At 53.4% G+C, this 16640-nt stretch overlaps 5 protein-coding genes across 5 annotated transcripts; 3 read left to right on the forward strand and 2 right to left on the reverse strand.

Moving 5' to 3' along the window:
- Positions 1-230: 230 nt before the first annotated feature.
- PG985_006679 (dynamin-related protein) lies at positions 231-2678 on the reverse strand (the record flags this gene model as incomplete). Its single annotated transcript, XM_066826448.1, has 2 exons — positions 231-545; positions 597-2678. The coding sequence occupies 2 exons, from the start codon at positions 2676-2678 to the stop codon at positions 231-233; spliced, it is 2397 nt and encodes a 798-aa protein (XP_066686055.1).
- Positions 2679-4055: 1377 nt separating this feature from the next.
- Positions 4056-5051, reverse strand: PG985_006680 (uncharacterized protein; the record flags this gene model as incomplete). Its single annotated transcript, XM_066826449.1, has 1 exon — positions 4056-5051. One exon carries the CDS (start codon positions 5049-5051, stop codon positions 4056-4058), a length of 996 nt encoding a protein of 331 aa, XP_066686056.1.
- A 2107-nt stretch (positions 5052-7158) lies between these two features.
- On the forward strand, positions 7159-9070 carry PG985_006681 (protein phosphatase PP2A regulatory subunit B; the record flags this gene model as incomplete). The annotated part of the gene is made up of 6 exons (XM_066826450.1): positions 7159-7229; positions 7301-7341; positions 7410-7507; positions 7626-8283; positions 8339-8922; positions 9047-9070. Exons 1-6 carry the CDS (start codon positions 7189-7191, stop codon positions 9068-9070), a joined length of 1446 nt encoding a protein of 481 aa, XP_066686057.1. The 5' UTR covers positions 7159-7188.
- Positions 9071-10864: 1794 nt separating this feature from the next.
- On the forward strand, positions 10865-12420 carry PG985_006682 (uncharacterized protein; the record flags this gene model as incomplete). Its single annotated transcript, XM_066826451.1, has 5 exons — positions 10865-11125; positions 11219-11244; positions 11323-11339; positions 11392-11735; positions 11791-12420. 5 exons carry the CDS (start codon positions 10865-10867, stop codon positions 12418-12420), a joined length of 1278 nt encoding a protein of 425 aa, XP_066686058.1.
- A 990-nt stretch (positions 12421-13410) lies between these two features.
- On the forward strand, positions 13411-16545 carry PG985_006683 (uncharacterized protein; the record flags this gene model as incomplete). The annotated part of the gene is made up of 2 exons (XM_066826452.1): positions 13411-16064; positions 16116-16545. The coding sequence occupies 2 exons, from the start codon at positions 13411-13413 to the stop codon at positions 16543-16545; spliced, it is 3084 nt and encodes a 1027-aa protein (XP_066686059.1).
- Positions 16546-16640: the final 95 nt, after the last annotated feature.

Raw genomic sequence — 16640 nt, forward strand, 5'->3', positions numbered from 1 at the left:
GACAACAAATAGATGTTCAATGAGGTTTGAGTTGCGAGCCTACATCTCAAGGGGGGATGGATTCTCTCTTTTTGCCCCTTCCTTCCCATACTCCATCCCCCTTTTGAGTGGCTCGCTGTGTGGGAGATTATCGACGCTTTTTCTTTTACATGAATACAAGAGGAAGGCAACCGCAACAATACACGAGATGGTACAGTAGTCCTCCTCTTTCTTTCTTTTTGCCTTGAAGATCACAGCACCTCGCCAATGATCTTGGCAGCTTCGCGGTAGGTCTGGAGCAGCTTTTCGCACTTTTCGCGCTCCTTTTTGACGGCGTCGTCCTCGTACAGCAGCTCCTCGAAGAGGGCCTCCTTGTAGAGCTCGCTGACGAGACGATTTTGCACCACATCCTTGCTGTGGTTGACGAGGAGATGCATGACCGCCTTGGGTACCTGGTCGGCAATAGACTCGCGGACAATGTTAAAGTAGGACGAAATCAGCGCTCGGATAAGCTCCGTCTCCATAGCTTCGCGATCCGTCAGGGCGGGCTCGGTGTTCTCGCTCATCTGCAAAATTATTAGTACATCGTATATAGTGATCCGACGGGTTGGACTTACGAAGGGAGCAACGGAGCCGAATTCTCCAGCTACAGGGGTTTCTGGTTCCCGGATCAGGGACGAGGATAGAGCAGGCCGGTGTCTCTCCTCGCGACTTCGGATACTCTGACTGAAGCTAGGCTCAACTGACTGACTAACATGGCGTGGCAGGGAAGAGGGAGCCCCGGCACCGCCGGGCGGTGAGGTACCGTCCTTGCCAAAGAAGTAAGTCAGGAAGGTATCCCGTGCACCGCCAGGGCCAGGTCTCGACGGTGAAGCGGATCTGGCACCGTTCACAGCGGAGGCCAGGCTTCCGGTGCCGTTTTCACGGACGGCGGGTGACATGCTACGGGATCCTTTGGTAGCCTGCTTCCTCACAGTACCGGCTTCACTCTTTTCATTGCCTGCCTCTTCGCCATCCTCGGGCGTCTCGGCACCGTTTGCCTCGCCAAGCTCCTTCATCCGTCGACGCTCACGTCTCTCACGCTCCTCCTGAATTAGTCTTTTCCTTTCCTTGTCTTGCTTGTTGCTTACAACGTGGCTCATGGCCGCCGCAGCACCCAGGAAATTCGGATGGTTGGTGTTAATATAAGCACGTTGAATAGATATCAAGGACTCCACGTATGAAGAAGCCGGGCCCAGCCTTTCTCTGAGCAAATCTGACACCACCTCGATCAGCTTAGCTTGTAATCTTGGGTAACGCGATAGCTCAGTAGAACCGCAAGTATGGCAAATCTTGATTAGCTCCTCGTACACGAGTTCAACACAACGCTGGCTGGGGATTTCTAGGAGCTTGATCTGGGGTTTGACAAGGAGGTCAAATGCCATCTCTGGGACGAATAGGCTAGGCCTAGGTCCAGTCGAGTTGCGGATGGCGGTGCGGATGTCCAGAGCGGAAAGGTTAGACGTAGGATCAATGGTTTCCAGAGCGCTTCCGAAAACCGAATTGAAAATGTAGTAAATCCGAGCTCCACCAGACAACTCCTTGGTGGAAATCTCGGTAGAGGTACCGTCGATGGAGGAGATGAAACCAGAGGCGAATTTGGTCATAAGTTGAAGAATCATCGAGCCGCGGTGCTCCTTGCCACTGAAATGCATGTCACCATAGCTTGCTAGTTCCTGCTGGGTTTGCCCCATCAGTGTGTTGAGGCGCGCCTTGATATCTGGGAGACGTTCCCTAATATGGGACATCAAGGTCTGGTTCAAAGTCTTGGCAAGGAAATGGGTGCCGCATCGAGTTGCGATGTTGCGGTAGGCGGGATGATGGCGGAAAAACTCATTCTCTGCCTTCAGGGCTTCCTCCATGGGCTTGTTGCCTTGGATGTCGTGTTGCGATCGGTTGACCACACCTATGAACCCAAGCTTCAAGGGGTAGACCCGGCCCGACAGAATGTCTAGGGCGTTGGTGCCATGGTCCATCAAGTCCACCTTGGTCAACACTCCGACGGTCCTTCGACCAAGAGGGTCAACGTGCCGCGCAAGCTTCAGCGCCTCCGAGTTGACAATGTCCACATTTGCTGGGGACACGGCCAGGATGATACTGTTGGGTTTAGCAATGAACTCGGAGATAAGAGTTCTGGTCTGCTTCTCTATGTCTGCCGGTTGGTCCCCAATCGGCACCTTGGTCAAGCCCGGCAGATCAACCAATGTCAAGTTCAAGACAAAGGGAGAGTAAACTTTGAGGTTGATGGGCTGTCTGTTGATTCCCTTGTTGTTGCCAGCCACCCGCGAGGTCTCGCTCTCGATTTCACGTTTGACGTCGCCAAAGTCGAGGAACCTCCGGCCCGGGATATGGTGGAACTCTGCCCACTCGGATCGTCGAGCGGCGGAGGCGTTTCGGTAGGCGGCGTTTGCGTCGGGCTCGGACTCATCCTCGTCGACGTTGATCAGCTGGAGAATGAGTGGTCGGCGGGTAACAATGCCACTTCCTCGGGGCAAGAAGTCACGACCGACAATGTTCTCCAAAACCGAAGATTTTCCCGCAGACTGGGAGCCGACGACGACAATTTGGGGCAGATCGAGACTATCGGAGCCAATTGTGTTGAAGACCAAGTCTTGAAGCTGGTTCACGACCCTCAACAGGTCGTCTCCTAGTGAAGCCATGGTATCGGCGATGACGCAGCTGGGCTGCTGTGAGGGTGCAGGTTATGAGGCTGCTGGGCGAGGACGACAGACAAGGTGTGTGTCGTGTGTTGGCAGTCGAGTGCGGCGCAGCAGCAGTGGACGGGCCGTCACGTAGTCGATGTTGAGATGGAGGTTGAATATTGCATGCAGCTCAGGTCACTGCAACGTAAACGGGCCTTGCCAATGTTTTTGCCGATAGGTGCAGTTTCCCGTAGTCACCCGTTAAAGTTCCCGCGAGAGGATCGGCCTGATTGTTCCGCCACCCACAAGCTCTTCAGCGATAAGAAGAAAAGGACGAGGGAAACACGGCAGCGAAGGATGTCGAAAAGCAAAAAGGTCAAAGTTGGTAGGGCAGGCACTTCATGAGGGCACTGGAAGTTCGAAGGGGAGATCAAAATCTGGAGGAAAATCGACAGCACAGCATTGATGCAAGCCCATGTCGAAAAATTGCCCAGTTTATGCGCCTATCCTGTGGTCGGGTTTACTGCAGGATTGCTTACCTCTGCCAACTGTACCTACATCTTCCTATGCTGGAAGTATACTAGGTTGATCTTAGGTGGAAAGGTACATGGTCATGACCTCAGGTGCTGCGTTTTCTAGCATGGATGCAGGTATTCGATTGGCGGTACCCACCAACCCCCCCTTAGCTCCCCCCGCAACCATTGGGATTGATTGTTCGACCTTTCTCCTTCATGCGTGCCCGACTACATGTACCTACCATCACGGCGAATTCAATCTCAGCCGCATCGTGTGTCCTGGTACACCTAGCCCTGGCATTTCCCATTGACCCTACATAGCACATCCCATCCGAGCCTGAACGCAGGCCACATGGGACGAGTTCTCAAGTCAGCACGGCAAGGCGAAGGGGCAAGGACACATTTGACAACGAGGTGACGGTTCGATTTTGGACACCGCATCCAACCATCCCACAAGTCTGGGGGCCTAGGCCGACGTTCACAGGGATCTAGGGAAAAAGGCGAGAGTATAGCACCGCCCACGTGTGAGCGCACCTTGTCACTCTGGCTGAGATTAGATATAAACATGCCAAATTATTTCATTTTATGCTTTCGTTAATACATCTCTGACAGGTAAATGCGATGCCTGGTTTGTCCATGTTGTTCATTCTGTACACAGTCACTCAGAAGACGGGCTCAAGCATACAACCAATTCGAAGTGCCACTCAGAGCTTCACTGGTCAATTACGTCTATACATAGTTCGAGACTGTGGGTTGCCCAGTGAAGTTGCACCCCATTGGGATATCCCTTTGCTCCTTTCTGTAGAACGCTCAAAAATGGACGGCGTACAGCCGTGGATGTTTCCATCGTCAATGCCAATAGGCTACGAAGCATGCATCGTTATGAGCCTCCCCGGATGTGGTTCAGGACCTGCCGGAGCCTTCGCAGGGCCGGCATCTCTGGAGGGCCGGTTGCATCGGGTTCCCGAGCTGATGCCTCCTCCACCTCCTGCCGGGCCTCGTCAACTAGTGAACCAAGATCACCCCATACCTCGTCCGTATAATCAGATAAGACGTGCTGCCATTGTTTGACCCAAAGATCTCTGGCCTCGATGGGGTCTGTGACCCCCATGTGATTAGGTAGCTCAGTATAGCCCCACCGACGACGACCGTCACTGAGGAAGTCGGGGAAGAAGTTCAATATGTTCCAGTCGATATGATGCTGCCTTGATTCTTGTGAGTCCTCATTCTGGAACAGAGCACGCCGTAAGCCTGCTGCTTCAGCTGAGGTTAGAGTAACATCTGCTTCGTCCGGCTCGGTGACTGAATTGTAATCGGTACTGTCCAGGAGCTTCACCACGTCCATGCCATCTGCTTGGGCCTGTCCCGCCATGGCGGTTGTTTTGACTACAGTAGGATTGTTGTTTAGGTGATCCTCTGCGCAGGCTCGACCGGCCGTAGGGAAGGATATTATTGGTTGCGCACTCTCCCCGTCCAAGAACGCAGAAAAGGCAGCCTCTTGCGACGCAATGTGCTCATCCAACTGTGCCGACTTGAACGATGCACCGGGCTTTGTATGGCCTGCCGACGATGCCGTCCCAGAAGCTGCAACGTCTGGAGGGATGGTGCTCCCGCTCCCACTCAAGCGCCCGGCCTTGCCTGCTGGTGCCATGTACTTCATGTCACTTGGACCAGGCGGATTTCGAGTCACATCTCTTGCTAACGAGACGGCAGAATCGAGTATTCGTGTCGCGGCTGAACTATCTGGAGACGGTCTTTCATTCCCATGGGTCGTCTCCCCTGGCTGAGAGATTGATTCGACCGCCTTGCCTTTCCCCTTCGAGCTGAAAACCACATCTCCATCTCCTTGTGTGGAGCCTTTCTTTCCAGAATCCATTGTGACGAGTTCCGCGGCCTGGGTTTCTTTCAGTGTAATAGTGATTGTTGTCTGGGATGAGGTAGTGTCATTCTACAGGTAGAGGTTTGTCAGACGAAGGATAAAATGGCATCACAGTGTCCCGGGCCTTGAATCTGGGCAGTTTATGGTTTGTTTGCTTTTAGCCGTAGGGATGCGGTGCCGAGAATACTGCTTGTCATTTTGAGACGGACTGGCTACGGTCTTGGTCTCGCCTCTTCGATTCTATAATCACATGCGGATATGTGATAACCTCGGGCGTGATGCTACACAACCTCTTTTGGCGGTCATGGGTGCTTTGATACACGAGGGGAGATAGAAGCAGTAATAAGAATTTCCTCTGTATGAGTCTGGCAGCAGACAACTCAACTGTACTTTACGCTGGCGTCTAATCACATGCACTGCAGGCACCGCCTACATATAGTCATTACATGCGTAGAGGTTCATTGAGTTGGATTCAAGTCATCCTTCATCAAGTTATGTACCTAACATGTTCCGTGTCCCGCTAATAGCGGAACGCCTGGAATCAAGAGCGAGTTGGGCACGTAGCAGGTACAGCAGGAATGCACTAAAACAAACAGGTACATGCACGTATGTATTCGACCTCCGGTTCGAGATAAGACCGGTTCATTGTATGCCACGTCACGTCACGTGTCCACCTTGTTGTGCGTAGCAACAACGACCTCCGGATCCGGACCGACGGCCAAAGATTGGGTGGGAGAACTGGGTGCAGCAATAGAGAGACGGCCAACGGTCAGCAGGTGTTCTGACTGGAGCCAACGTTGATCAACCTTGGATGCCACCTGGACCAGTCAAGGTTGCTGTAGAACAAGAGGAAGAAGATATGGCTCGGAGGGCGAAGGGGGCGCTCAAATAAGCTCTGCACGATAGGTGCGATGCGGCATTATGTCATTGCCCAATTCGACATGGGCATGGATTGGTGCATGTAGCTCCCCCCCCCCCTCTGAGCACGGTTAGAGACTTAGGGCATCCATGGACTGGGCGGTAGTGATTACCTATGTATAGCATCCAGATCTCGATAGCCTATAAAAAAAACCATTTCCGTTTAATATGTATGTATTTCAAGTAAAGTAGGGATATCAAGACCATGAGGACTGATGTGCCTTCGCCCCAAAAGCGCCCGCTCCAAGGTACACGACCTTTTGGATGGGCTGGGATTGCATCATCTGTCAGACTATGGTATTGAAACACCCGACTCTAGCTCTCTGACCAAGGATGCAGGCGGCAGACGTGCACAAAACAGTAAAGAAATGCAAGGTGGTCGCTCGCTGTTCACTCGAAACCTACCTAGAGGGCTGTGACAGATATCGCAACAGCGAGCCTAAATTTCAAAAGTTCCGATGTGAAAGCTGGCATACGTCTCCGTACTTATTATTACCTATCGTTCCATCTGCTCTCGAGCGAAGGGAATTTTGAACCTCGATGATGATTGAGGTCAGGCTGGTTGGGATTGGACGTAGCCGAGTGGGGCCACGGACTGGATGGAATCAATTGACGGATGCACCAGACCAGGTAAAGCTGGAACTTGAAGGCGAAGAAGGCCAGTGCTGGTGCTGTGCTGGTGCTGGTGCTGGTGCTTGGAGGTAAAGGTTGTCCGTGTACGTAGGTACAAGGCTGGGCTGGGTCTGGGCTGGGCTGGGCTGGGCTCTCTTTCAATTGCTCAACTGTCCGTGTCTGGCCTGCCACTCACTCTCGCCCTCTCAGGTAATCAAAGCCATCCATTGACGGCACGGTCACTGCTTGCTGCTACACCTTAACCTTAGGCTCTTCATTCACTCTTGCCCGCCTAGGTCGTAACGTCGTCCGTCCTTGTACATGTCCAATCCCAACCCAAGCAACATCGTCACAATCACTGTCCCCATTCCCGCCCTGCGACGCACCCTTACCTAGTAATCGTCAGACTTTTTCTTCATCACATATCCCATCACTGCTGCGCGCTGACGCTTCGTTTGCGCCCTCGCCCACCACCGCCGCCCGCCCCCAAAATCCACCCCGCTACCTCCTGGAGAAGCCTTGCCCTCCCACGCCAACAAAGACATTCTCCAGACAACTCCATTTCGACACCCCGTACACCACGCCCCGAAGGAGTGCAGCAAAGATGGCTCTTGATGAACAGGGGCCGACTTGGAAGTTCACGCAGTATGTTCCTTCTTGGTCGCACCCCACGCCTGCTTTCGAGCTGTCTAGACTAATTCCTCCTCCCATCCCAGGTGTTTCGGAGACAAGGGAGATGTGGAAGACATCACAGAAGGTGAGTTCTTCCTCCTCCCGCCTCGCCCATCGGAAGAACTTTGCCCGCATGCTGACGGCGCCACGTAGCCGATATTATCTCGACTGTAGAGTTCGACCACACAGGCAACTACCTAGCAACAGGAGACAAAGGTGGACGAGTAGTACTATTCGAGAGGAATGAAACGGTCAGTTCCTCCCGTGCTAGAAAAACCACCATCATTCTACCGAGAGCAAATGCTCCGCACCAGCGCCGGGGCTGCCTCCCTCTTATCATGATGTTGTTCGGACCCTAACGCCCTGCAGAAAAAAACGTGCGAATACAAGTTCCATACTGAGTTCCAGTCGCACGAGCCCGAGTTCGACTACCTGAAGTCGCTAGAGATCGAAGAGAAGATCAACAAGATCAAATGGTGTCGCCGCCAGAACGCCTCACACTACCTACTGTCCACAAACGACAAGACGATTAAGTTATGGAAGGTCTTCGAGAAGTCGCTGAAGGTCGTAGCTGAGAATAATCTATCACACGACCTCACACCCGGCAATGCTCTGGGTGCTGGAGGCGGAGCTCCGCGTGCCAGTCCCGGCCTAACCCATTTCAAGAACGCCGAGGATTTGAAGCTTCCGCGCCTGACCCATCACGATACTGTCGTGGCCGCTGTGCCCCGGCGGACCTACGCAAATGCCCATGCGTACCACATCAACAGCATCTCTGTCAACAGTGATGGAGAGACGTTCATAAGCAGTGACGATCTTCGCATCAACCTTTGGAATCTCAACATACAGGACCAGAGCTTCAACATCGTGGACATCAAGCCGGCGAACATGGAAGAGCTGACCGAGGTCATCACTGCAGCCGAGTTCCACCCCACCAGTTGCAATTGGTTCATGTATGCAAGCTCAAAAGGCACCATCAAACTCGCCGATATGCGTGAAAGCGCTCTCTGTGACCAGCACGCTAAACGTACGTCAACCGGACCTGCAGTCTTTGTGTGAATTGTTTTTTGACAGTAGTATAGTTTTCGAGCAGGAGGAAGACCCCTCGTCGCGATCTTTCTTCTCCGAGATCATTTCCTCCATCTCGGACGTCCGCTTCTCACACGATGGGCGATACATACTCTCGCGAGACTACCTAACGGTCAAGATTTGGGACGTTAACATGGAGCGCCAACCGGTCAAGACCATACCCATCCACGAGCACCTCCGCCCACGCTTGTGCGATACGTACGAGAACGACAGTATATTCGACAAGTTCGAAGTCGTTTTCTCGGGAGATGCCAAGAATGTGATGACGGGCAGCTACAACAACAACTTCATGATCTACCCCTCCGACCCCGAGAAGGAGACCGAAGTTGTCTTACAAGCAGACAAGTCGGCTTTCAAGGCGAAGAAAGTTGGCGTGGCTACCCCTATCAACTCGTCCACTAGCCCGACAGCGAACGGCGGCAAGAAGAACGGGTCTCGTGCTGGCAGCCCGGCGGGCGCTCAGGGTCAGCGCATGCGGAAAGAAACCGACGCTGACCAGATCGACTTTAACAAGAAGATTTTGCACATGAGCTGGCATCCGTTCGAAGACAGCATAGCCATCGCTGCAACCAACAACGTAAGTTTTGACCGTTTTCACTCCGTCTCTCTCTCTCTCTCTCTCTCTCTCTCTCTCTCTCTCTCTCTCTCTCCCCTCGGGTATTTTTGGGGGGAATTCATTGTACTTACAACACATCAACCAGCTTTTCGTTTTCTCGGCGCTCTAGAACTCCGAATGGCGCAAGATAGACCCATCCCACATAAGACAAGCTTTGTTCTTGTTAGTGTGGGTTCTCTAGGCTCCAGCAAGAACAGCTCAGCACGTGTGCTGTGCCTTGCTGGGTCGCCCAGAGACATCTCTGTGCCTTTCTCGCAGAGATCCATGGGTCTTTGAATTTGGTGCTGTACGGGCCACGCTGGTGCCTTTTTCAACAGATGGCTATTCTGCCGGGTGTCATCTAAACCAGTGGGTGGCTGGATACCCAGCAAGGATGCTTATGAACCCAATGCATGGTAGTGACCCAGCAATGCATGATAGGTTGGCTTCATAATCCAACCTGCAGTGTTTGGGGGGAGGCGTCCGCATTGATGTACGTCTCTGGCAGGGGCAGATACTGGGCCGACGAGACACAGCACCCGAGCGCCGTTGAGTTGGCGACAAGAAATGCATACCACATCATAGACATTACAGACAAGCATGCAAGACAAACTACGACTTGATCAGGTGCTGTGCATACCAAATGTGACTGCGTAACGTTTTCGTAATCCTTCGCACGAAGACGGAGGCGAAAGTACGAGAGAACGACTGCTGAACTGGCTTCCAGAAAGCCCACCACCAGCCCTTGATGATGCGCTTACGATATATACTCCATACCTATTGAAATCACACATGTATTCGGATTATAGGACAGCTGATGTATATACATCAATGTGAGTACCCTACCCTACTAAACCAAAACCCATCAGGTTTTGGTTGCAACATTGAAAGCAGGGAGGTTGTGTCCACTAGCAGATTGATGCAAGCAGTTGAGGTGAATGTTAACCTAGCTGACTTGACGTACTTAAGTGGAAGTGGGATATTTTTGGCAGCGCTGACACATTAGCCCGGAGACAGCCCTGTAGCGGCGGCGGGCCGATCGCTGGACGTTAATGTGAGTATGTCTCCAGGGGTCCATGTCCATGGCAAATGCCCATGCGCGCCTATCTATCAAGATTCCCGTGTCGGGACGCGAAAGGCCATTAGTGGAAAACGCCAAAAAGATGGCCTTGGTATCGGCAAATCGAGCCGGGTTGACACGCAGGACAGTCGATTTGGGAATGTTTTCTGTATCGTAACCTGGTTGCTCTCCCTCCAGGAATACATTTATCAAGGTAGGTAGGCATGCACACGCACATGCCGAGCCCGGGGTCTGGTGGGAGCGGACAAGGTCTGGGAAGACCTAGTCATCGTTGTGGAACGATACATTGTACATGTAGCCATGGTGTGCCTGCCTACATATTTGTGCACTTACCTTATATACATACATGTACATACCTACTTGTAGATGAATGCATATCAATAGAAGAGTCGCAACAAAACGGGGTCGTCCCTTCCCTGTAGCCCTGGAGAGTTAGGCCTGGTTGTTTGGTTTATGGAAGGGTAACCTCCGAGCCTTGAACGAACAAAACATGTGCTAAAGCAAATGATCAAGGGAAAACTAAACCGTTCTTTGCCCTGACCACTCGTCCCCCCTTCTGTTACATGTAACGTTTTTTTCTTCTTCGGAACGCGCTCGAGTATAGACCACGCGTATTTTTTTGGGGCTCCCTTTTGCCATTCGAGTCGGTTTCCCATTCCAGCGGGCGTGTGTGTGTTCTCCTCCCTGTCAGCAGCCTGTGCCGCCCAAACGTCGTCCTTGTCGCGGTGCCTGCGCTGCCCAGGCCTGTGGGGTTTGCATCCCACGTGTCAAGTATCCCGACAGGAACGGAACTGCTGACTGAACTGACATTCCTGTCGCTCAACCCTCCTCCACTACATCCACATGACGCCCCGAACTACTGCTCGGAAGCGCCAAACCTTGCGAGACTCGCATGCTGCGCAGAGCAATGGCGCTCCCTTAACTCCCAAGGTCATCAACGCCGGGCCCTCCCTCGAGCAGGCCGAGCGGTACGGCATCCACGACCAACGTCCGACTCTCTCCAAAATCATGGCTCTCGCCGGCCGCATCTTCATCGAAACCATTCCGCAATTGCTGGCCGTGGGGGTCATGCTGGGTCTGATCTTTGGAGGTTGCTGCTCGAACGTAAGGACTTGTCGTTCTTTGCGACTCTCAGTGCCTTGGCGCGCTTGCCGGGTAACGAAGGCGTGCGTGGTGTGCTAATACGGCTCCGTACAGGTGTTCGCCTTGGAAGCAATTATCAAGTGAGTACATGTGTCCAGCCTCGGCGCCAGCGTGCGAGCTTCGATAGCCAGCTCGTAGCTAACGTGTGCGACTACTAGGATCGAACCAGCTAGCGGTACGAGAATACACAAATCCAGACCGAGTTCGATATACTAACATGCTTGAAGGGACGCTTTTGACCTTTGTTCAATTCCTCTTCGTTGCCGTGACCGGTTACGTATCGCAATTCGACTCGAAGCGCCCGCCATTTTTCCTCACGCCGAACCGAGTGCCCATACGCCGCTGGCTCATCAATATCGTCTTATTCTTCAGCATCAACGTACTCAATAACCATGCTTTCAGCTACGATATATCTGTGCCTGTCCATATTATCCTACGATCTGGGGGTAGCATTACAACTATGATAGCTGGGAGCTTATGGGGCAAGAAATATTCTCGCATTCAGATCGTAGCGGTGCTCCTGTTGACTGTCGGCGTCATCATGGCTGCTTGGTCGGATTCCCAGACCAAGGTAAGCGATATGTCGCACTTTGCAGCTTTGGCGCCGTTGCTAAGTTTGTGAGCAGGATACCACGTCAGGGGATGCCCACAGCTCCGCGCCCAGTTTCAGTACCGGACTGGTGATTCTGTTCGTCGCGCAGGTCATGTCGGCCATCATGGGGCTATACACCGAAGAGACGTACAAGAAGTACGGCCCCCATTGGAAGGAAAACCTCTTCTATTCGCATCTACTATCCCTGCCGCTCTTCCTGCCCTTCATGCCATCTCTATACAGACAATTCATGCGGCTCGCCAGCAGCGCCCCATTGGCATTGCCTGCTTTCGCAGAGCAGCTGGCTGCCAGTCCCAACCTGTCGGAGGCTATGCGGGCCAACTTTAAGAGCGTCCAGATACCTAGTCAGGTGGTCTACCTAGCACTGAATGTTCTGACTCAGTACGCTTGCATTCGCGGAGTCAATCTACTTGCAGCCGCTTCCTCGGCGCTCACTGTCACGATTGTTCTTAACATCAGGAAACTTGTCAGCCTGTTGCTGAGTATCTGGCTATTTGGCAACCGGCTTGCACCCGGGACCCTCTTAGGGGCCGTGGTGGTGTTCTCTGCCGGTGCACTGTATTCGTTGGATGGCAAGAAGAAGAAGGCTCCTGCACCAGCGAGACCCAAGTCAACAGCAGTGGCCAGTGCGAAGGAGGGCTGAGTTCAGGAAGATGTGTTCCACGGGTCGCAAAACAGAGTTATACATATTTATGTGGCTACAAGCTGCCAAACCATTCAATACACTACGGAACTTCCTATATACTTCTGTCCTAACATTGAAGCAAACTACCTTCCCAACGCAGACGTGACTTTACCCAACTATCAAATTGGATCAATGGAGATGGAGATGGAGATCTCGGATGTCGCACGCATTAAGCAAACTGCATTTTCGGCCCATGTTGGAGTCGCGCGGGTCTATTGATCGTTGGCGCCTTCGCTCGCCTGGCACCTGGCTCTCGGGGCGGGAAACGGGACGGGGGTCCAGGCTGTTTGCCCCTCCCACCTCCTCTTATGTACCGGTAGTACATGTATCCATGCCACGACCACCGCTACCACAGACAGCACCACTGTTGCACTGTTGTCTTGGCAAGAAAACGCGACGTAATCGGTGCCTGACAGCCAGCGCTAAGTTTTCGGCGGGGGGGGCGAGCCTGAGTCGTATCAATCCAACTTGCATACATAGCACTCACTGCCGCTAGGTAGAGACTCCGATTGATCAGGCTCTAACAAGGCTCCTTGGTGCGTATGTACCTACCCAAAGCAGGCAAGTGATACCTACAGTAGTTTAAAGAACTTAAGCTACAGACTAGAGGGATAGACTCGTACGTCAAACTTCAAAGGACGAGACGGCAATATCTCCTCCATCGGGGTTCAAACTTTTAGCCTTCGTTCTTACTTTGAGACAGGCACCTGCTTCCATCTGATCATTTCCGTTCCGTTGCAGGCCCTCCCTCGAGTTCCCGTCGCACAGCGATTGCCTCGCGAAACAATGCCCCCTTGTAAGTGCACACTGGTCTCTCTCTATCATAGTCGCACTTTACCCCGCCATACCATGGTATCCGAGTAAAGTCCCAACGGGTGGCGCCCGCACAGCTTCGAAACTGCTACCCGGTACTGATCAGACCGATTGCTAGTAAACGATCTGCCGGAAATGGAGACGCCCCTCGACGCTCCGTCGTCCAAGTTCTTCCAGGAGGATGGCGACACCGACGAGGATGAACGGTATGCGTATGCAGTCGAAAGCGACAATGAGACAGAAGACGGGCGTAATGCGCAGCAACACCCGGCCCCTACGCCATCGGACGAGCTTTCCGCCGAGGGCATGCTGTATCGAGACCGCCCCAAGAGAACGGCATTCTACGACCCCGTGGACGAGCGGCAGATGAGCCAGACCGATGCCAAGCTCTTCTACCAGAGACATCAGCAGGAATACCAGCGGGCAGATGGCGGGGAAGTGGCTCAGTCTCACACCACCCACCCCCCTCAGAGTCCTGTGGTCTCTGCCGGGAACGGTCCGAGAACGCTGGAGACTTTCGGTGCCCCTGGTGGAGTCGAGGGCCAAACTCCTCCCTTGAGCTGCACAAATGCCACTTCATCCTCTAGCTATAAGCTACCCTACGTCGGCCCCTCACCTCCCCGTTCTAGCCTGAGCCAAGAACCCGCGCCGCGAACTGCCACTCGACCATCTCTCGGGGGTAATCCTGGCCGAACCCCAAACATGTTGGGCACAGAGGACGTGGCTGCTGGCGGGACCGAAAACCAACTTCTCCCGGACATGGCCCTGCCAGAGGGTCAGGTGCCGATGGGGTTGGGCACTGGCTTCGCCGACAATGACCCACACATTGCCGCCGAGTTGAGCACCATCTTCCAGAACATCCAGAAGATTCTCGACATTCGCCACAAGTACATCCGTCTCTCGGTGCAGCGTGATGGCGACAATCCCAAGGACGACCCCAGTTGGGACATCTATCCTCCGCCCCCGGAGCCGGCGTGGGTCGGTCCCCATACCGTTGCCCCTACAGCGGTCAACAGTCTCAGCAACAGCACGGTGCTCCCTGCTCAGCCTGATACCCAAGCGGCCCTCGACGAGGCTGCAGCGGCGGCTTCGGATGCCAGGTCGAAGCGCGCGTCTAAGAAGCGCAAGCCCGGGCACGATGTCGGCGAGGACTTCGAGGTCGAAGACTTGCTGCCTCTGCCCCCACCCAGCGATTTCGCGTTCAGGCTCGATGACAACGGCGTGTACCAGGTTTTCGAAAACGCCGAAGCAGAGGCGGCCAACACGCCCGTCGTCGGCGTCCCTACCATCAAAGATTACTACATGGACCTGGAGAATATATTAGCCATATCATCAGATGGACCCAGTAAAAGTTTTGCCTTTCGACGCTTGCAATACCTCGAGGGCAAATTCAACCTCTATACGCTCCTGAACGAATACCAGGAGACTGCAGACAGCAAGAAAGTTCCGCATCGCGACTTCTACAATGTGAGAAAGGTTGACACCCATGTTCACCACTCTGCCTGCATGAACCAAAAGCATCTCCTGCGTTTCATCAAGAGTAAGATGAAGAAGTGTCCCAATGAGCAGGTCTTGGTCCGAGATGGCAAGGTCCTCACCCTTGCCGAGGTCTTTGAAAGTATTAAGCTCACCGCGTACGACCTGAGTATTGATACCCTGGACATGCACGCCCACACCGATTCCTTCCACAGGTTCGACAAGTTCAACTTGAAGTATAACCCCATTGGGGAGTCCCGACTGAGGACGATCTTTTTGAAGACAGACAATCACATCCAAGGCCGGTACCTCGCCGAAATCACCAAGGAAGTCATTGCTGATCTCGAGTCGAGCAAGTATCAGATGGTAGAGTGGCGTATATCCATATACGGCAAGTCGATGGACGAGTGGGATAAGCTTGCTGCCTGGGTGGTGGATAACAAGCTCATCTCCCACAACGTTCGTTGGCTTATCCAAATTCCACGGCTCTACGATGTGTATAAAGCCACAGGCTTGATGGAGAGCTACGAGCAGGTTGTTAAGAACGTATTCCTGCCCCTGTTCGAAGTGACGAAAGACCCCGAGAGCCATCCTAAGCTGCACATCTTCCTCCAGCGAGTCATTGGATTCGACAGCGTTGACGACGAGAGCAAGGTCGAGCGTCGATTGTACAAGAAGTTCCCCGTGCCCAAGGAATGGGATTCCAAACAAAATCCGCCCTACAGCTACTGGATCTACTATCTGTTCGCCAACATGACTTCGCTGAACTTTTGGCGCCGGCAGCGTGGGTTCAACACGTTGCTGTTGCGCCCACATTGCGGAGAAGCAGGTGATAGTGAACACCTTGCCATCGCCCTCTTGTGCAGCCACAGCATTAGCCATGGGCTACTGCTGAGAAAGGTGCCGCTTCTCCAGTATATCTTCTACTTGGAACAGATCGGCATAGCCATGTCGCCTCTGAGCAACAACGCTCTGTTCCTCGCCTACGAGAGAAACCCGTTCCACCAGTATTTCAAACGGGGTCTGAACGTGTCACTTTCGACGGATGACCCGCTGCAGTTTGCCTTTACCAAGGAGCCCCTGATTGAGGAGTACGCCGTGGCTGCGCAGATCTACAAGCTCAGCCCAGTAGATATGTGCGAGCTGGCGAAGAACTCGGTCAAACAAAGCGGGTACGAGCATTCGATCAAGCAGCAATGGCTTGGGCCAAAGTTCAATCTGCCTGGCAAAGAGGGGAACCAAATGGCCAAAACCAACGTACCTGATCGCCGGGAGGAATTCAGATACCACACTTGGGTGGAAGAGCATCGCCTGTGAGTACCTCTCGTGCGTCGTCTCAAGGAATGTTACTGACTTTTTCAAAGGATCGCAAGTTACAGCTCAGCTGCGCCCCAGGAGACGGCCACGGGCTCTACGTCGGAAAACCCTGGGTTGCTGAAGCCGGTTGTTACCAACTCGCCCACATCGTCGCTCAAGACCACTTTAGCCAGTAACACAACCCTTCATGATACCAAGTCTCACGGGTTTGTCGGAGTCTCGGTACCAGCGCAGGCCGATTTGAACAACCTTACTCCTCAGTCGGCCGTATCGGGGTCATCGCGCGATGGGCAGTGGCCAACGGAGAGGGAGATGCATCTCTCCGGCCACGAACCACGATACCTGCCGGGAATGATGGCACGAGCTACGAGGCGCGCTAGTAGGCGACAAAGCTCGTCTGTCAATGGTTCCGACGATGGTGTTGGCTCCATTCGCAGCGCCCCTAAGAGGAGTGTTCCGAAGGACGAAGCACTGTGAGCCGGGCGGTAGGTAAAATGTAGTTGATCAGACGCGCGTAGTGGCGGCGTCCCCTTTTCGAACCCGTCCAATGCATGAATAAGTATCAATGCGGG

This window comes from Apiospora marii (genome assembly GCF_038362585.1).
Source record: "Apiospora marii strain CBS 49790 chromosome Unknown utg000004l_segment0_segment0, whole genome shotgun sequence".
Lineage (NCBI taxonomy): Eukaryota > Fungi > Ascomycota > Sordariomycetes > Amphisphaeriales > Apiosporaceae > Apiospora > Apiospora marii.